The sequence below is a fragment of the Musca autumnalis genome, unplaced genomic scaffold, assembly GCF_047663935.1.
Source record: "Musca autumnalis isolate F117 unplaced genomic scaffold, ASM4766393v1 scaffold_5, whole genome shotgun sequence".
Classification (NCBI taxonomy): Eukaryota; Metazoa; Arthropoda; class Insecta; order Diptera; family Muscidae; genus Musca; species Musca autumnalis.
This window is the reverse complement of record NW_027412088.1, coordinates 71,369,596-71,390,931: the sequence shown is the minus strand read 5'-3', so window position 1 is coordinate 71,390,931 and position 21,336 is coordinate 71,369,596. Positions and strand designations below refer to the sequence as shown.

General features: G+C 41.6%; 1 protein-coding gene across 2 annotated transcripts in view; it reads left to right on the top strand.

Annotated features, from left to right (window-relative positions):
• DAT (Sodium-dependent dopamine transporter) overlaps positions 1–20,805 on the top strand; it is a 74,643-nt gene extending 53,838 nt beyond the window's left edge. For both annotated transcript variants that reach the window (XM_073988051.1, XM_073988050.1), the window contains exons 3-9: positions 12,077–12,211; positions 12,277–12,431; positions 12,518–12,690; positions 12,931–13,308; positions 13,377–13,614; positions 19,668–19,896; positions 19,964–20,805. In XM_073988051.1, the coding sequence (XP_073844152.1) occupies positions 12,077–12,211; positions 12,277–12,431; positions 12,518–12,690; positions 12,931–13,308; positions 13,377–13,614; positions 19,668–19,896; positions 19,964–20,346 (1,691 nt within the window). In that variant the 3' untranslated portion in view covers positions 20,347–20,805. The remainder of the gene's footprint in view (positions 1–12,076; positions 12,212–12,276; positions 12,432–12,517; positions 12,691–12,930; positions 13,309–13,376; positions 13,615–19,667; positions 19,897–19,963) is intronic.
• Positions 20,806–21,336: the final 531 nt, after the last annotated feature.

The following is a 21,336-nucleotide window of genomic DNA, read 5'->3' as shown; positions in this document are numbered from 1 at the left end:
AGTTTCCTAAAGACAACCGTTGAGTAAAGACGGTAAAGTGGTGCTTTTTAGTAAATTAAATGACCAATATATTTTAGATCTGCATAATTTAATCAAAACGGTAAATGGAACTATTTTATTACTGTTGCTAACATATAGTGTCGGCCAAAACTAAAGCACCTCCTCAGTACATTTTTTTAAAAGGATAATTTCTAAAGGAATGGTCCGATATAGTCCATTTTGGAAGGGTGTCTTATTTTGGGAGTCACTCCTCTCGATAGGAAACATGGACTTGCCCAAGAAAAACATCATACCGCTGTAAACAGGGCTACTAGGAGTACCTTCGGCAAAAATTTCCAAAGGATTCTCGCACAGAACCTTAACCGCACTTGAACAAAAATTTGCTAATTTGTGTGGATTTTACCCTAAGGAATGGTCCGATAATGTCCACTTTTGAACATAGTCTAAATTTGGATAAATATCTCGAGATCGAAAATGTGGACCAAACTGGCTGCTCCGTTTATGAGATATTGCGCTTACCATTTTAGCGAGAATCCAAAGGATTCTCGCACAGAACCTTAACCGCACTTAAACAAAAATGTTGCTAATTTGTGTGGATTTTACCCTAAGGAATGGTCCGATAATGTCCACTTTTAAACATAGTCTAAATTTGGACAAATATCTCGAGATCGAAAATTTGGACCAAACTGGCTGCTCCGTTTATGAGATATTGCGCTTGCCATTTTAGCGGATATTTTGGTGGAGGGACCGGAAGGAGTGGATCTATAAGCAACATCTTCGAATTTCATCTAATATTCTAAGAAATATTACAATATGCAAAGTGTGGACCAACACAGTATACGGTTCGGGAGTTGTCATGGCCGTAGGGATTTTTTTACAGTTTTCGGGCCATTTTCTCAAGCAATATGGACTTGCCACTGAAAAAAAAAACTTGTACCATTGTAATAGAGGCCTTGAGTGCAACCTGTTGCAAGAAAAATCAAAACTATTTGGGAGGAGGTCCTACTATGTCTCGTATAAATATTACGATGCCCAAAGTATAGACCAAATCTGTTACTGCTTTCGAGAGTTATCGTGGGAGGTACCCAATGGAGTGGACCGATAAGGCCCATCTTAGAACTTGATTTAACTTTGGGCAAAATATATATTACGATTGCCAAACGTTGGCTCGAATCGGTTTATCCGTCCGTTCCGTTCCACAATTTCGGAAAACTGCAGTTTAAGACCTCCTCTCGAATTCTTTTGATTTTTGTTGTAGCAACTTCTCTTCGCCGCACCCATTACGACGGTGCAAGTTTTTTCATGGGCAAATCCATAGTGGGTCGATATGGCCCATCTAAGTTTGGACAAAATATTACGAAATTCGAATTTTGGACCAAATCGGTTAATTCGTCATCGTGCGCACCAGCCAGACGGACGGACATAACTAAATCGACTCCAAATTGTCTGAAACGGATTTCGTCCAAACATACTTGGGGTCTAAAACCATTATTTCGATGAGGCACATTTTGCCCGTATGAAAGTGTATACACCCTCGTTAGCTTAAATGCTGAGGGTATAAAAATCAAGTGCAGGTCATATCAGGTCCGAATATGGACTATATTGTTCCACTTCTACGGGTACATCCTAAACAAAATGTCAAATTTCTTCGAATAATTTCAAATTTCTTCGCATCGTTTTGATATTTTTACAGCAGGTAGTTCTCGCCTTACGACAGTATAATTTTTCCGGAGTAAATCCATTCCCCTGAGATAATTAATAATAATATTAATTAATAATGTTTTCAGCTTTAATCTCAGTTTTACCATTGGCGAAGGATGCTTTCAATTGAGCATAACTTTTCATCAAATCCTGCACAAAGAAGTACTCGGCGTTTGGTGATGTAGTCGACAAATGGAGCTCATTTCCATGACAAGACAAAGAACGCGGTCCAGCATATGACGCTGAACTTGGGTGTGGTATGGCCTTTCTCTTCGTACATTTACTGCAGTCGAGCTGCAAACGCCTGTCAACTACAAACGCTTGTCACATTTGTAATATCTGCAACAATCATCACAATTAATCCCCACAGGTTTAACACATCTAACGCATTCTGAAGTCCTTCTGCTATTGTTTGAGCTTTCCAATTTTTCAATTTAAGAGCAGCCAACGTAATTTTTATAGATTCATTATTGAGGACCACGATCTGATGTTCAAAGCTCTCCAGGTGTTTGCAGTCAAAGTGCATGCTCCACTTTTAATGAACTATTTCTCTCTCGGAACTATTGGGATCGAAGGAAACAAAAAGAACAATGGAACTATTTCGCTCTCGGAACTATATGGAACTATGGAACTATATTAAGGAACTAGTTCCTTTTGGTAAAAGGAACTAGAAAGATCGATCCGCTCCTGGAACTAGATTGCCCAACTCTACTACAGAAATAACATTTCGGAAAATGGGATAACATTGCAGATGTTGTTTTCGCGGTTTTAGTTTCATTACTTACTCCCATTCGTACATGATTGACAATAGTCCAAATACTAGCCCTCATAAGATTGATATTCTAAAAAACAGTTTTTCATTTCAGTTTCTTGTTTCTCCTGTAAAGTTTTGGTTTTGTGGGTTACGTCTTCGGGCGTTTATGGTGACGATATTAAGCGTGTCGCTTTTGTCATCGTATATTACCTAAGCGATGCTTGCATGAGAAACGTAATAGACACGCTTTCGTCACTACCAACTTCATTGCTTAAGTAACTTACAGTAGTGACGGAAGCGACAACTCAGTCAGTGCCGCATTAGTGGAAAAATTTCTTTAGTCATTCTTTTATTTTTTGATAGGAATGCAACAGCCGCAGAATATCGCTTTTAAGTGGCGTTTCCGTCACACAGGCGATAGAAAATGTCTGCAGGGATATAAACCATCTTTGGTCGAACACGAAGAAAACCAATGCCACCGATACTTAGCATCAGTTTCTATGTGTTTATCAATGCTTTGGCGCGAGTGCTAACTGCTACATGAGTTCTTTTTAAAAGTACTTAAAAATGGGAATAAATGATAATTTTATTATCTGGAAATACTAGGGATCAGTTATGCTTTATTTGGTTAACAGATATTTAGATAGCTTCATATTTATCATAATTAAAAATGGTTTGCCCAGTGTGTGCGTTGAACTCACAACTCTCGGACACAAACACATTCTGTGCCACCTTTACTAATTACTTGTTAACCTATTATTTCTTAGCCTAGTGGTAATGCAGAAGGTAGCTAGTTTACGTTACTTTGTGGCTCCCATGTTGTTGCTGGAATATTTCCATATACATGTAATCCTGTTTCAATATTCAATACCTATTTTTGCTCCAATTTAAAATTAAAGACGACCGTTTTAATTTTTTCAACCCATATTCCCTTTCACATACACGTACCTTAATATTGTAAAATGTCCATTATTCACCGGTATGCATTTGAAGTTTACCGTCACAGCTTTTACATTAATTGTCGTCATCATACACCCCAGCCAACGTGTGCTAATAGCATTGTGTTATTGACACATCCTTTTTTTGAAAAGGCAAAGGCTCTTTACTCTGCCAACAGTGTCTCTGAAATTTTGAACAAAAGTCAACATAAATGCAGACAACAGCAGAGGCAAAGGGACATGAAGTGACATTTATAAGTTAAATGTTTTCAATGAAAGGGTTTTTAAGTGAAATATTTCGAGGGCAGTTGGAAAATTATTAAATAAACGTTATTTTAGTCATTTATAAGCAAAAGTTCATTCATTCCTCAAAGGTTGTCCCTAATATTCCAACGGTATGCATCTGGAGACGAGATGACTTTGCTAATATAATAATAAAATGTGTCTCCTTTAGTGGTAGTTGTATCGCTTTTCCCGTTCTATAGTATGGCAAGAGACAAGGCTAGTCTTTATTGCCAAACCTGGGGCTGGATTCTTGTTCTATGAAAAAGTAAAATGAAAAATATGTTCTTTATATTTTTCTCATTTGACGTTTACTTCCTTTATAAAAGTTTTCATTTCAAAATTTCATAGAACAAGAATTGAGCCCCTGGGAAGGAAAGTAAAGGCCTGCGTACATAAGCTGCCTTGCCTGCTTACCTTGCTTACTTCTGATAAAAGAATAAAAAAGAAAAGGGCAACCCAGTTCGAAATTTCCTCGGCCTTCTTTATTCTTTTATTTTTATTATGTCAAAAATGAAGCAGGAAAGCAAGGCAATCAGGCAGAGCAGCTTATTTACGCAGGCCTTAAAGCCCTGAGTACATAAGCTGCCTCGCCTGCTTACCTTGCAGGCGAGGCAGCTTATGTACCCAGGCCTTTACGCAATACCCAAGGTTCATTTAATAAGGTTATCCAGAAGACAAAATCAGACCTTAATCTTAATTTGCTGTCAAAAGTTGAAGTAAATTCGCCTTTTGTATCACCTTCCTAAATTCGCAAATGTTGGGAACGAACCGCCCAAAGGGGCTCAGATTAGCCTTTGAGAAGTTGGCAAAGACAAATGCGCAAAAGGAAGCATTACAAAACACTTTGTTATAAGCTCATGTAGTTGTTGTTGTAACAGTGTTTTATGTTATGTTTATAATTTCATTCTTCTGCTTAATCTGGCTCTTGGTCTATCTCCAGTTCTAAGAATGTGCCTGTTTCGATGGGATGTAGCCACAGATCTACTGGAGTTAGTTGAGTAGGCTTGGCAGGGCAGTTCAAAAGTGCAGTGCGTCGTGCGGGCCTGTGCCTCATGCTGGGCAAATGTGTTGCACGGTGTCATCGATCTCTTACTCTATAGGAATTCAGATGACTGCACCATCATAATCACAATAGTTGATTATGGCATCTGCGACTGCATCCTTGTGAATGCTATTTAAACCTGTCTGATAGGTTGTTTGATCTAAGGGTTCCCTCTTGTAATGTTGGACCTCTCTTTCTAGATTAGAAAGTTCCCTCACATGGGGGGGGTTATCCGGTAACATCCGAGCAAGTATTGCAACGAAAGCACGCCATTGTGTTGTTGTACTGGAAGAATCTTTTTCTTCTCATGTAGGTGGTCCACTGCAGACATGAGGGAGCACCCTGTTGCAGTTCTCAGAGCGACAGGTATGAATATTGTCCATCGAGTTGCACTTATATTCGCCACCAAGTGCTGACGGTTAGGGACTTGAGGAGCTTGTTGTTACATCTCAGCTTGTCGCAGATAACAGTGTCATGCGCAGACGACATGAACAAGCTGTCAAATATAACCCCCAGAGTTTTGGAGTTGTTTGTGATCGGAACTGTCCTACTATCGACCATGAAATTCAACTCTTTTCTCACCTCTGACATCCATGTGGTGAACAAAATGGCCGTACATTTAGTGGCGGATTTTTGCATATTCCTCGCGTTGAAAAAGGTGGCAAGATCAGGCAAATAGAAGTTCAATCTTTCACAAATGACATCAGTTAAAGTACCTGACGCCAAGGAGAGGTAAAGGTTAAACATTTCCGAAGATATTACCCCACCTTGGGGAACTTCTTGTTTCACTCTACGAGACTTTAGACTTCTTGTTCCACGTGCGACTGGCGTCCACACATATAATTGAATATCCAAAGTTTCAACCTTAGCCGGAGGGTTGTCTGCTCGATGTCCTCAAACAGCGTTGAGTGCTTGACAGCATCAAAGGCTTTTGATAAGTCAAGCCCCACCTTTACTGTTCTATAACACGACTTGCTCTGGTTTAATCCTCGACTAAAATGGGTGAAGATGGCGTGCAGCTCTGTTGTCGTGCTGCCCTGTTTACGCAACCCATGCTGATGATTGGCAAGTGGATAGCTAAATCTGACGCTGGGGAGGACTAATGCCTCAAAGGTCGTTGCTACGGGTGACAAAAACTAAATCGGCCCGTAGGATCCAACTTTACTGGCATCCTTGCCTCCCTTCAGTAGCGGGACCACCCAGCCATTTTTCAGACTTCGGGAATAATGAGGGTGGCTAGCGACATGTTGAGAACTTTAGTGAGATACTCCACTCCCGGCTTATATAGCTTTTTCAGCATAACCATGGAGATTTCATCAGGGCCTAACGCCATGGATGATGTAGCGTTCCTGGTGGCATTCGCAACATCATCCGTTGTAAATTGTGGTGGTCCCTCCCCAGCAGGAAGAGATCTGATGCGACGTAGTGTTCTTCTCTTCGCCCTGTCTATCCCGGGGTGTTCTACAAACTGTCGATTGAAATAACTGGCGCACCTCTTCGGATCAGTCATCGTAATGTCGCCAAACATGACTGAGGTCCTATCTTCCTAGCCGTTGCCCATGATTCACTAATACCGGCTCCGACGTTGCAACTCTTTAGATGATTTAACCATTTGTTCCGCTTATGTTCCCCGACCAACTTGTTAACTTCCAGTGTCAGCTCCGTGACTCTGGTGTTACTGGGGTTGGCTCGACGAAGCTCATCGCGCTCATTTGATAATGCCGCGCTTCTGCTGGGAAGTTTGGTCTTACTTCGGGTATTCATCCAGCAGATATATGGCGAGAGACTGAAGCAGTGATGATATATTGGAACGTCCTTTCCACCACCCGAACATAAGAAGGATCGACTAGATCTCAGAAGCGGTGATTGGTGAACTCTCTTAAACTCGGCTAATCCGCTTTCCCAAAATTGACGAAAGTGCGGCGTTCAGAGGTGATGAAATCGGACATTCTGCTAATGGAGACACTTATGGGGAGATGGTCTGATCCAAGGGAAATGACGGGTTGCCAGGTCATTTGTCAGACCATGTGACACGATGGTTATATCTGGCGAACTGTGACACTCTCCTCTAAGATACATCCATTTACTGGCGGGATGTATACGTTCAGCAAATTTTTCTCGGCAGTTCCACACCTGACTGCTACCCCCATACATTCTACGTACGGGTCATTAGAGTTTGGCACAAGCGAGATAGGTCTGTATTGAGCAGACTGGTGCAATAGGAAAGCTAATACCCCTCTCCCACTTCTGGTGCGATCCTTCTTCAGTAACTTGTAACCACCACAACGCTGCAAGCTGCAGTTGTTATAGAGCTTGGTTTCCTGCACCACCGCGACATTGATCTTCTTCCGATTCATGAAGTCCACTATTTCTTCGATCTCACTTCGGTGTCTATTGCTGATGATTGGCAATTAGATAGCGTTTTCTGACGCTGTGGAAGAGCACTTTTGTAAAGTTTAATCAGATCCCAAACATCTACAATGCAATCTGGTCCCATCTTAAGACTTCTTGTCCTTATTCTGATGCCAGAAACCCGGAACAGGATAGAAAATGTAAACCATCTAAATCTAGCGCGTATAAAAACTTGGTTTAAAAATTTCCACTTTCACTTTGAAATATTGACGTATTAGAGAAAATGACAAAAATCTTCTTGGAAGTCCCAAATGAAGATTATAAAAAAATCCTAATATTTCTGAGCAAGGAGATGAGATGACAATGCCCAACTTATCCAAATCTCGGATTCTAATTCATGGGATTCTAATTCCGTTTCTAGTTAAGGGGAAAATTAATTTATAAAGTTAAGGGATTTTGTTAAGGAATCAGAATTCTTAATTAAATAAAGCAAAACTCAGTCTAATCTGGCATGTCCATAGGACCTGGTAGAACTTTCTCGTCCCTTTTTCAACATTCTTTAAACAAAATTGGTATTACTATATAGAACACTTCAAGCATAGCTTACAATAAATATTTCAAATTATTCATTTCTTTTATTGAAAAATTCTCAACTTCCAAACATACCTCGTACCACTTAAATTAACTCACTCAAACCGTTTAACAACGAGTCCATGCAAGTAAGTACCTTTCTCATGCATACAACACCAGCATATGAATGTAAAAACGCCATTTAAGAATGGAAAGCTTTTTTTTCTAAAGTTCATGTAGCTGTTGTTGTTGGCGTTGTTGTTTTTTAACAACGACAAATTAGATTTATTCATAATGGAATCTTAGGTTATCAATATTGTTGGTATATTTCCTCTGCTCCCGGCATTCATTCGCCATCAGCACTAATAGCTGCCACAGGGATGAGAACACTTTTTCCGACCATACACAGGCAAAAGCATCCTTTACATCATACCAACCATTCTTCTTCATGTCATTTACATTTGACACTTTCACCCTCGTCCTCCACCCATTGGTATGGCCTTCAACACAATTATATGGACATGCTAATAATAATAATATGATTTAAAAAGGCATTAAATTTCAATATTGTTGTTGTTGGTATTGTCTTTGTGTCATGCTATTGAAGTGTTCAAGTTGTTGTAAGGATGTGTTAAAATGTCAAAAGTACGAACACATCTTTGTGGGTGAGAACCGCAGCATCACAACTTTTCATATTTGATCGGATATTAAGGGAAATTACTTTGTCATTTTCATCGCTCAAACATTTACTAGGCCAGAGGCTAGGCACACGTAATTGCTCTATTCTGGTATTTATTATTGTCATTATTGTTCCAGTGACTAATTGAATTCAAAGCATTTGAATGAAAACTGTTCAGAGAGAGATAAAAAAAAATACACTAAGTTTTTTTTGGAGAAATTCTAAAGTGTGTTCGTACGACTTCTTTACCATGGAAATCCAATAAGCTAGAGCACTGTAGAATATATTTGTGCTCGGTTTGTCACATCCGCATCTTCACCCACATCCAGCCTTGGGTGAGATGCAATAGATGTCAGGAGTGGGTGAATATAAGGGGTTGCTCTGGACTTGTCCACGTGAGGGACTACGACAGGGCCTATGTTGCTGCATGCTGCGTGAATACAGTCCCCAGTGAGTCGCCATCGGATTACGAAACTCCGTCGTCGTCTGATTATGAGACTCCCCCGCAGTCCCCTCGACAACAACCGCACATGCAGCCTTTAAAACACCAGCCGTTGTTGTCCCAATCCCGGAAAATGCATCATTTTTGCAATTTAATTGGAATGGACTCCGAGGTAAGATCGAGAAAATAGTAGATTTCATGGGTCGGAGGAATATCAAGAAACCAAGCTCAACAACAACTGTAGCTTACAACGTTGTGATGGTTACAACGTGCTAAGGAAGGATCGCACCAGAAGTGGAGGTGCGGGATTAGCTTTTCTATTGCACCAGTCTGTCAAATACAGTCCCCTCTCGCTTGAGCATGTCTCTAATGACCCGTACATGGAACGTTTGGCGGTAGCAGTCAGGTGTGGAACTGCCGAGATAGAGTTGCTGAACATATACATCCCGCTGAGAAATAGATGTATCTCAGATTACGTGCCTAACATTAGCCCGCTTTTGGAAGGTCATAATCGTCTGGTCCTGGGGGACTTTAATGCGCATCATGAGATGTGGCATTTGGCCCTTGGAAACGACCAGATAGTTACAGCAGATTGATTTTGCATGGTCAATGAGGACGCCCCTACCAGAATTAGAGGAGAGCGTCACAGTTCGCCAGACATAACCATCGTGTCACCTGGTCTGACAAATGACATTACCTGGCAACCCGTCATTTCCCTTGGATGAGACCATCTCCCCATAATTGTCTCCATTAGCAGACCAGTCGATTTCATTACCTCTGAACGCTGCACATTCGTCAAACATAAGAAAGCTGATTGGCCGGGTTTCAGAGAGTTCACCAATCACAGCTTTAGAGAACTGCCCAATCCTACTGATGTTCGGGTAGTGGAAAGGGCGTTCCGAGACATCATCACTGCTGCCGCCGCTCGCCATATCCCTGCTGGTCGAATACCCGAAGTAAGACCAAACTTAGCAAATGAGCGTGATGAGCTTCGCCGAACCAACCCCGACGACCCCAGAGTCAGGGAGCTGACACTGGAAGTTAACAGGCTGATCGGCGAACATAAGCGGAACAAGTGGTTAAATCATCTGAAGAGTTGCAACATTGGAGCCGGTATAGGTGAACGGTTAAGTCACTCTCGCACCCTGGAAGAAGGAAAGATAGGACCTCAGTCACGTTTGGCGACGTTACGTTGACTGACCCGAAGAGGTGCGCAAGTTATTTCAATCGACAGTTTGTCGAGCACCCCGAGAGTGACAGGGCGAAGAGAAGACAATTACGTCGCATTAGATATCTTCCTGCCGAGGAGGAACTACCACTGTTTACAATGGATGATGTTGCCAATGCCATCAGGAACGCTGGAATCTCCATGGTAATCCTGAAGCAGCTGGATGAGCCGGGAGTGGAGTATCTCACTAAAGTTCTCAACTTGTCGCTATCCACTCTCATTGTTCCCGAAATCTGGAAAATGGGCAGGGTGGTCCCACCTGGCAAGGATGCCAGCAAATGTGAATCGTACAGGCCGATTTCGCTTTTGTCGCCCGTGTCAAAGACCCTTGAGGCCTTAGTCCTCTCCAGTATCAGAAATTTCTATCAGGTTGCCGATCATCAGCATGGATTCCGTAAGCAGCACAGCACGACAACAGCGCTGCACGCCATAATAATATAATTGTTCCACAAACATCCCAGGCGGGACAGGGGAGTGTTCTCTCATATCAATGAGTGCACACCGATTCATATTAGTTCAATGATATTGGACCTACTGTTTATGGCCGAGTCCGAACGGCGTGTCCTAAGACACCACTTGTAGAGAAGTTTTACATAGCTGAAATACTCAGGAAATGTCGCCAACATTACTGAGGGGTATTTTGCCACCGTTGAAAATCTGGTGTTGCCTAGCCGGGGAATCGAACCCACGACCTTTAGCGTGTAAGGCGGGTGCGCATACCATTGCACCACGGTGGCACCCGCCATTACCACATATATTTGTCAAGGAATCAACCAGAGACCGCCGTGTGATAGAACAGTGAGGGTGGCGCTTGACTTATCAGAAGCCTTTGATACAGTCAGGCACTCCACGCTGTTTGAGGACATTGAGCAGACAACCCTCTGGCCAAGCTTGATACGTTGGATAGTCAATTATATGTGTGGACGCCAGTGGTACGTGGAATTCAGGAAAAGAAGTCCAAACCCCGTAGAGTGGAACAGGAAGTTCCCCAAGGTGGGGTGATATCTCCGGAACTGTTTAACCTCTACCTCTCCTCGTAACGTATGCGGATGATTGCACGATTCTGGCGTCAGGTACCTATCCTGATAACATCTGTGAGAGACTGAACAACTATCTAACCGATCTTACCAACTTTTTCAATTGGGGGAATATGCAGATTTCCGCCACACAATCAACAGCCACTCTATTCACCACATGGACAGCGCAGTTTGGAAGAGAATTGAATGTCGTGGTCGACGGTAGCAGAATTCCGACCACAAACGCCGCAACATTTTAGTGGTCACATTCGACACTACTTTCAAGTTGTGCGCGCACGCCACAGCTATCTGCGACAAACTGAAAAGTAGGAACAAGGTCCTCAAGTCCCTAGCCGGCAGCACAGATAAAGAAACCTTGTTGACCACATATAACGCGATAGGTCGGTATGTGGTAAGGTATGCGGCGCCCGGTCCCCGGGATTATGTGATACGAATTGGAAAAATATTCAAATCTGCCAGAATGCCGCCCTGAGAACAGCAACAGGGTGACTCCTCAATTCTTCAGTGGACCATCTACATGGGGAGGCAAAGATTCTTCCAGTAAAGCAACACAATGAGATGCTTACGTTGCAGTACTTGCTTGGGTGTTACCGTAAGAGCCATTCCAATCACCATCTGCTGGCTAGGCCAGACATATCAGGAAGGATATTCATGCTCTAGAGAGGAAGGTCCAACAATATAGGAGAGAACCCCTAGATCAACAGGCATATCAAGCAGGTTTAAATAGTATTCACACGGATGCAGTTGCTAAGGCCATAAGCAAATATAGTGTGAATAAAGTCCTCGAAATACATCCGCCACCTATCGCAACTGAGGAGCGTCAGCTGCCACGACAAACTAGAGTAGTTTTGGCTCAACTACGCTCGGGATATTGCAGTCGTCTTATTGGGCGGAAATCGACCGCGCCGTGCAAGACATCTGCCCAGTACACCTCACACCTCACTATTTATCTTATATCTTTATTAGAAAATCAGGCTGTTCGCTACGTGAACACTTTTTCTTAATCTTTAAATTTGTCTCTAAATATTTGTTTCTTTCTTTATTTCAGGCGCATTTCTTGTACCTTATTGCATTATGTTATTAGTTGGTGGTATACCGCTTTTTTACATGGAATTAGCTTTAGGTCAACATAATCGTAAGGGTGCCATAACATGTTGGGGTCGATTGGTTCCATTGTTCAAAGGTAAACTTCATTTACTTTCACAAATGAATTTTACAAAAATACTTACATGTTTCCCCATTATGCAGGAATCGGTTATGCAGTGGTTCTGATAGCATTCTATGTTGATTTTTATTACAACGTAATTATTGCGTGGTCGCTGCGTTTCTTTTTCGCCTCATTCACCAATGCATTGCCCTGGACATCGTGTACAAATTTCTGGAATACAGATGATTGTAGGCCGGTAAGTATTGAAAACAATTTTGGAATTAGTTATTAAAACAAAAAATGATTTTGACTGTCGATTTTTCCTATTTTTGTGTATTGCAGTTCGAACAGCAAGCCAGCACGCCATCTCTGTTGGGCGCCAACGTTAGTGATAGTTTGTTTAATTCAACAATTACCTCCGAATTCAATACATCACTTGCAAATCTTACCTTAGCATTATCAACAACAACTCCTGCCAGTGAAAGGTTCCAATCTGCCGCTTCAGAATATTTTAAGTAAGTTATAGAATCAAAATTAGAAGCAGAGAAAATGGATGCTGCCAATGGAAACATATTTTGGGAGGTATTACAACTTGCATTGTGGCGCCCAACATAAATATACATATATGGTTGAAGCAACAGAAGTACTCGTACAAACACATTTACATAGTTGCCCATGTCTCTCATAATATGTTTCCTGTGATCATATTTTATTTGCGACTACATAAACATAATGACCTATTTGTTTTCTTCCAGCCGTTATATTTTAGAATTAAATCAAAGTGATGGCCTCCACAATTTGGGTTCTATAAAATGGGATTTGGTCATCTGTCTGCTGATAGTCTATTTAATTTGTTATTTCTCGCTGTGGAAGGGTATCGGTACTTCTGGCAAAGTTGTCTGGTTTACCGCACTCTTTCCCTATGTGGTGCTACTGATTTTACTGATACGTGGCATAACATTACCCGGCTCGGCCATGGGTATACAATATTATTTAAATCCAAATTTTGATGCCATCTATAAGGCTGAAGTTTGGGTTGATGCTGCCACACAAGTATTCTTTTCACTGGGTCCAGGTTTTGGTGTGCTCTTGGCCTATGCATCATATAATAAATATCATAATAATGTTTATAAGTAAGTATCGGGTATAGATAGGTTTGATATCGATATATAATTAAAACATGTTTTTGATATTTTTTTAGGGATGCCCTTTTGACGAGTTTTATTAATTCGGCCACAAGTTTTATTGCCGGTTTTGTGATATTCTCCGTATTGGGTTATATGGCTCATACATCGGGTCAAAATATTGAAGATGTTGCCACAGAAGGTCCCGGATTGGTATTTGTTGTTTATCCTGCCGCAATTGCCACTATGCCAGGTAGCACATTTTGGGCGCTGATATTCTTTATGATGCTGCTAACACTGGGATTGGATAGTTCGGTAAGTATTATAAATCTATTGAAATTTTTTAGGATACTTTGACGTAATAGACTCTATAGAAAACCGACGTTGTGGAGGTTTTAAAAGGCATTCGCGAGAAGCTACAAAATATCCATCTCATATGAATCCCAAGAGGAGAAGTTTAACTCTCTATCTCCATCATGACTGAGCGAATGTTTCAAATTTAAACTAGCAAACATCCTTCAAGAGCCCTTATCCTGAACCAAAGCTATGTCGAATTCGAATTTTATGAGGGAGAGTAGAAGTTGGAGAGCAGCTAGCTTGCAATGATACAGGTTTATAATAAAGTAGAGGAAATGCAAATCAATCTGTTGTTCTTCGGCAAAGTGTGGTTCAGTTTCCCTGCCTTGGGAAACCTACTAAACAAATTGTCATAGCCTGGAGACGTGCGGTAATATCTATTATACAAGCCAGAGTCTTAGTCAGAAATTCATCGACACAATGGACAAATTTTTAACTTTTTTAATAAAATATACCGTCCAAAGCGTAATTCAATTTGGATTTTGGTAGGAGGAGTAAATGTTTGGCAACCACAGTCTTGCAATGATGCTTGTTTATCGGCACCACGCGAAGTATTTCTGGTCCCATTCTCTATTGTTACGGTACATATGAGACCACCCCAAAACGTATACACAATCACAATTCCGTATATAGTTCGCGCTGCCATAATCTGTTATTAAATTCATAACCAGCACCATAGCGGTAAGAAGTTGACCACTTGCTGGCTACTAGTCTGGAGGCGACGATTTTGCCTACGGTGCATCCTGAACGAACCCGTACAATACGAGTTTTCTACCATGACTCAATTATACTCTCCCATGTTTTACTTGTCTGATACTCACTGATTCCAACCTCAGGAACAGACCTAGATCACAACTAGAAGTTCATCTTGGGCAATCATCGGTGTAGGTTTCTATGACTGTCGCACTTTCTAACCATGCAGATGTGTGGTCCCAGACTGCCTCTACGTTTTCAGTTTGAGTCCCCTGCAACCATGGTGATGCCCGACTGATGTAAACCATTCCCTTAGCCGTTTAATGAGAACGCACAAGTCTGATGAGAACCAGGTGCAATCGTCTTCCTGCTACAATCTCGCTTATAGAAGTGCGCAAGTTATTTCAATCGACAGTTTGTCGAGCACCCCGAGAGTGACAGGGCGAAGAGAAGAGTATCACGTCGCATCAGATCTCTTCCTGCCGAGGAGGAACCACCACAGTTTTCAATGGATGATGTTCAAAAGCCTTTGATACATTCAGGCACTCCACGCTGTTTGAGGACATTGAGCAGACAACCCTCCGGCTAATCTTGAAACGTTGGATAGTCAATTATATGTGTGGACGCCAGTCGTACTTGGAATTCAGGAACAAGAAGTCCAATCCCCGTAGAGTGAAACAAGGTGGGGTGATATCTCCGGAACTGTTTAACCTCTACCTCTCCTGTATTCCGCCCCCTCCAGACGGCATCGAGATCGTAACGTATGCGGATGATTGCACGATCCTGGCGTCGGGTACCTATCCTGATGACATCTGTGAGAGACTGAACAACTATTTAACCGATCTTACCACCTTTTTCCATTCGAGGAATATGCAGATTTCCGCCACAAAATCAACAGCCACTCTGTTCACCACATGGACAGCGCAGTTTGGAACAGAATTGAATGTCGTGGTCGACGGTAGCAGAATTTCGACCACAAACTGCCCCAAAATTTTAGGGGCCACATTCGACACTACTTCCACGTCGTGCGCGCACGCGGCGTGCGACAAACTCAAAAGTAGGAACAAGGTCCTCAAGTCCCTAGCCGGCAGCACTTGTGGCGCAGATAAAGAAACCTTGTTGATCACATATAACGCGATAGGTCGGTCTGTGGTAAGCTATGCGGCGCCAGTCTGGTCCCCGAGATTATGTGATACGAATTGGAAAAAGATTCAAACTTGCCAGAATGCCGCCCTGAGAACAGCAACAGGGTGCCTCCTCAAATCTTCCGTGGACCATCTACATGAGGAGGCAACAATTCTTCCAGTAAATCAACACAATGAGATGCTTTCTTTGCAGTACCTGCTTGGATGTTACCGTGTGAGCCATCCCAATCACCATATTGTGGGTAGGCCCGACACATGAGGAGGCCCGAGCTGAGGAGCGTCAGCTGCCACGACAAACTAGAGTAGTTTTGGCTCAACTACGCTCGGGATATTTCGTTTTTTCATAGTAGGCTGTTTTTTCTAGGGGAGGGTTACTAACCCGACGCCCAAACCCAAGTTTTTAACGTTCTTATGGGTGAACGCGCGGCACATGTTAGCTCACTACCTTTAACGGGTGTTAAAGGCAGTTCCCCAGGTGACACCACGGGGAGGTCAGTGTCCACTTGGGATGAAAGAGGGACCAAGATAAATCCTGGGCTTTGCCATGTTAAAACCGGTCAGGACCGTTCCTTGGTATCTTCCATCCCCTACGTCAGCCTTCGACAGTCCGCTGCGCTCAAAGGTATTCCAAGCCATGTCTGAATTTGGTATTCCCGCAAAGCTCATCCGGCTTTGTAAAATGACTTTAACTGACACGAGGTCCTCAGTTAAAATAGGAAAGAACCTCTCCGAAGAGTTTGGTACCAAAAGAGGTTTCAGACAAGGAGACAGCCTTTCGTGTGACCTCTTCAACATCCTGCTAGAAAAGGTTATACGAGAGGCAAACGTCAAAAGAAGTGGCACAATCTACACCAACAGTCACATGTTACTTGCTTATGCTGATGATATAGACATCATGGGTCGATCAGTAAAAGAAGTAACTGATACCTTTATAAAGGTCGAAGGAGAATCTGCTAAAGTAGGTCTGGCGGTAAACGGTGAGAAGACCAAGTTGATGGTGTCGACGCGCAATGCGTCCATTGAGCTCGGACCGACTGTGGAAGTTGGTTCCTATAATATTGAGGTAGTAAAAGACTTCGTCTACCTCGGCACCTCCGTCAACACAACAAACGACATCAGTTGTGAAATAAAAAGAAGAATTGTATTGGCCAACAGATGCTACTTTGGATTAAGTAAGCAGTTTAAAAACAAAGCCACATCTCGTCAAACAAAAATAACGCTCTACAAAACACTGATACTACCCGTGCTGATGTATGGCTCCGAAGCCTGGGTACTTGCGCAAGCAGACATGGCAGTGCTTGGTGTGTTTGAGAGAAAAATTCTTCGAAAGATCTACGGACCAATCTGCGTTGACGGTGAATATCGACGTCGCATGAACCACGAGCTGTATCTGCTATACAACGACATCAATATTGTTAAACGTATCGAGATGCAGCGATTGCGTTGGCTAGGCCATATCATAAGAATGAGCGATGATGAACCCGCTAAAAAGGCGTATGAATACATGCCACATGGCGGTGCACGCAGAATTGGCAGGCCAAGGAATAGATGGCGCAAACAAGTGGATGATGAGATGACAAGGCGCGGTATTCCAGTGTGCAAAGCAACAAATAGAGAGGAATGGAGATCTCTTCTTAGTTCGGCCTATAGAACAAATGTTCTGTAATGGGCCAGCTAAGTAAGTAAGTACGCTCGGGATATTGCAGTCACCTTAATCCTTATTGGGCGGAAATCGACCGCGCCGTGCAAGACATCTGCCCAGTATGTGGCATGGGCTCGCACGACACAAAACACCTTTTCAACTGCCCATCCAAACCTACTCATCTAACTCCTGTGGATCTATGGTTACATCCCATCGAAGCAGACACTTTCCTGGAACTGGAGAAAGAGCCAGATTGAACAGAAGAACGAACATACAAACATAATAACAAACACTGTTACAACAACAAAGTACAGGTTGAGCCCTTTGGAACCAAGGTGTTGTCCGATTGCTGTGTCCCATATTTTCTTAGCATTTGAATCAAAACCCTCAAAAGTTCGGACAATTTTCACTCGTTTAACGGTTAATAGGGCACTTAAGTTACCCATATTCATCCTAAAAATATGAGAGATTTTGTACCTTGACCCAGTTCTCACCCATATTCTACCTGACAATATGCAACGGGTTTCTTGCTAGACAAAATGATCCTCACTTGTCCCAAATTCAAGAGCAGATCTATCAAATACCACAACTAGAATGTCATCTGGGGCAATCTACGCAGGTTCATAAGGCTGTCCTGGTATTCTAACCGTTGGGAGGTTCCGTCCAGACTGCCTCTACCGACTATCGCATATTAAACCCTTTCTTTGCCCTGTGAGAGTGACTGGTGACACTCAATTCTCTTGGCAGTTGAATGAGGTCTCTCTTCGTGTTACAAACCCGTTTAGAGGTTAATGGCCCACCAATCGTCTCTATCATATATTTACCTGCCCTAGGCTATTTTGAAAAAAAAAAAAAACAATTGGCTGGAGTGAACTTTTGGCCGGGATACAAACCTGTGCCAGCCAACCCGTTGTGAACATTCCTCCTCCGTCTAGTAACATTTTGAGCAGTTATTAGCTAATGGTTGCAGAGGATCCGCCCGGACTGCATCTACCGACTATCGCAGATTGAGAGAGACTGGTGGCACTCAATTCTCTAGGCAGTTGAATGAGGACTCTCTTCGTGTTACAAACCCGTTTAGAGGTTAATGGTCCCTCAATCGTCTCTATCGCTGGGATCTTCACAATATCATATATTTACCTGCCCTAGGCTATTTTGAAAAAAACTCTACCTCTTAAGAGGCTGGAGTGACCTTTTGGCCGGGATACAAACCTGAGCCAGCCAACCCATTGTGAAGATTCCTCTACCAGCTAGGAACATTTTGAGCAGTTACTAGCTAATGGTTGCAGAGCATCACCAATATTTCACCACAGTTAGGTCTTCCTAATAGCATCTATTTATTTCCGCTAGACAATTTTGAGTGTGATGACCCTTTTTGGCCGGAATTAAAACCTGAGCCACCCAACCCATCGTGAACTGTCATGGGAGGTGTCCAGCAATTGTCAACTTATGGTATGAATCACACGATTCTACTTGCCGACAATCTTCAACACCTCAGCGCAGTTAGGAGGACTTGTCACCACCTTTATCACCATTCACAGACTGAAACATCTACCTGTTCTGATAAAAAACGACGGTATGTTCGACTCATCTTTGCAGTTGATGAGGACACCGTTTCCTTTTTAAACTTCGATGGGATTCTAGTTGCCAGCATGCTTAGAGTTCGATGGTCGTCGTAGTTGCTGGATTTCGCAACGTCATATTCTACTATCCTTTCTCAGCAGTGCCAGACTTGTTTACCGACAGCGGCCAAGCAGAGATATTTTGCAGTTCTGTGCAGGGGACTCAAACATTCAGACTCAAACGTCAGTTACTTGGGTTGTTTTACGGAGGCCTTCTACCTGATTGCGTATTAGATCGACTTCTGGTTACACCACAAACCCTTCTGTTTACGCCATCTCATTCTCTCTGCCCTCCCGATTCTTAAAAGAGTCGAACTCTCAAAAAAGCAACGGCAACTGAAACACTTTGATAGGCGTCAACAGTGTTAACCTCATCGCGGCTCTGCCTCAGATACGATTAGTATTTCCAAGGGATTCGAACTGCCCGAAGCGAGCAGGATTCGAACACATCCTTAACAACCTTCACCACGAGGTCTTCTTATATAATAACAACAGTTTTTCTTATAGACCAGTTTTTCTTATAGACGACCAAGACGTATTCTTATAAGTAGAAGACCAAGCGGTCTTCTTATAGACGACCAAGAGGTCTTTTTATAGACGACCAAGAGGTCTTTTTATAGATGATCACAAGGCTTTCTTATAGAATACCAAGATTTCCTCTTATAGAGACCAAGAGGACTTCATATAAAATGCCTAGAGGTCTTCTTATAAATAGAAACCCAAGAGGACTTCTTATAGACGACCAAGAGGTCTTCCTATAGAAGACCAAGATGTCTTCTTATGGACGATCAAGAAGTCTTCTTAAAGACGATCACATGGCTTTCTTATAGAAGACCACCAGGTCTTCATACTTAACTACCTTAACCATCCTTCGAAGATGATACAATTTACAATTCTCCTTTTTTACAGTTTGGCGGTTCAGAGGCCATTATCACCGCATTGAGTGATGAATTTCCCAAAATCGGGCGTAATCGTGAAATCTTTGTGGCTGGTCTATTTTCACTTTACTTCGTTGTGGGCTTAGCCAGTTGTACACAGGGTGGCTTCTATTTCTTTCAACTTTTGGATCGTTATGCCGCGGGTTATTCAATATTGGTGGCGGTGTTCTTTGAGGCAATTGCCGTCTCATGGATTTATGGTAAGTAAAATTTTCGCATTTTTTATATTAATTTATATTTTAAAATTACTTTCCATTTTAAAATTAGGCACAAATCGCTTCTGTGAAGATATTCGTGATATGATCGGTTTCCGACCGGGTAAATATTGGCAAGTATGCTGGCGTTTTGTTGCTCCATTGTTCTTGTTGTTCATTACCGTTTATGGACTGATTGGTTATGAGCCGCTCTCCTATGAAGGTTATACCTATCCACTTTGGGCTAATGCCTTGGGTTGGTGTATTGCCGGTTCATCGGTTATAATGATACCAGCTGTGGCCATATATAAGCTATGCACTACCCGAGGTACATTAAGAGAACGTTTGAAAATTCTTACCACTCCATGGCGTGATCAACAGGTGTCGGTAAATGGTGTAACAGCTGATGCAACACAAGTTCGCTTAACCGACACCAAAGAAGCATCGGAAGTTTGAAATCAACCATTTGCCAGATTTCAAATTTATTATGTATAACATTTAGACAAAATATGTTGTTACTTTTTTTTGTTAAAAGAGATATGTAATTTTTTGTAGTAAACAAGTTTGAAAAAGAAAATACAACCCCCCGACCTATAAGAAAAATGCTCAAAAATTTAACAACTCCAAGAAAACTAACTCGATATGCAAAACTGTTTAGGGAATTAGTTTTTAAGCAAAACAAAAATATTAAATATAATTATTAATAATGAAAACAAATAAGAAACTGTTAAGTATTAAAGTTATATGTTCTTTTGTTTTAATAACTCCTAGCACTTTATATATAACCAAATATATATAAAAAAACTGAACAAGTTCTATACATGTAAGTAATTGAATATAAATATGCAAATTTCATATACAACGTACTTAGGTTTCTTATAAAAACGAATTGAATGAGAATTATAGCAAACAAAATTAACAACTACAAAAAAACAATGTAATTAAAATATATATAGTATACACATCATTATTTCAAATCTAATATATTAAAAAATATTGGATATTTAATATTGTTAAACTGTTTAAACAAAACCATTAAAAAATGCTGTGTAGATAATATTTAGTGTGAATTTAAGCAAAATGAATGTTACATACAGGGTGAACCGAAGTGGACATACAAAAATATTAGATCTATTTGGAATTTTTCATAAAAAATGTTCTAGTTTGGAAGATTATCTTTCATTTGGTGTTACGACCGGATATTTAGTCTTTCCCTTCACTATCGCCAATCGAGACCATCATCATCAGTTATCACGCCAGCATATTCCATCTACTGCAGAAGGAAGTAGGGTGTATGTACTGCGTTTGGCTACAAATCAGAATTTCTCATTCTCAAATCCAGCAGAGAGCAAAACAAAAATATGCATTGTGTTGAAATTGGACATAAATTCACCTTAACTGTTCTAAAAACAAAACAGATGTTTTTTTTAGCTTATTATAGTTTTA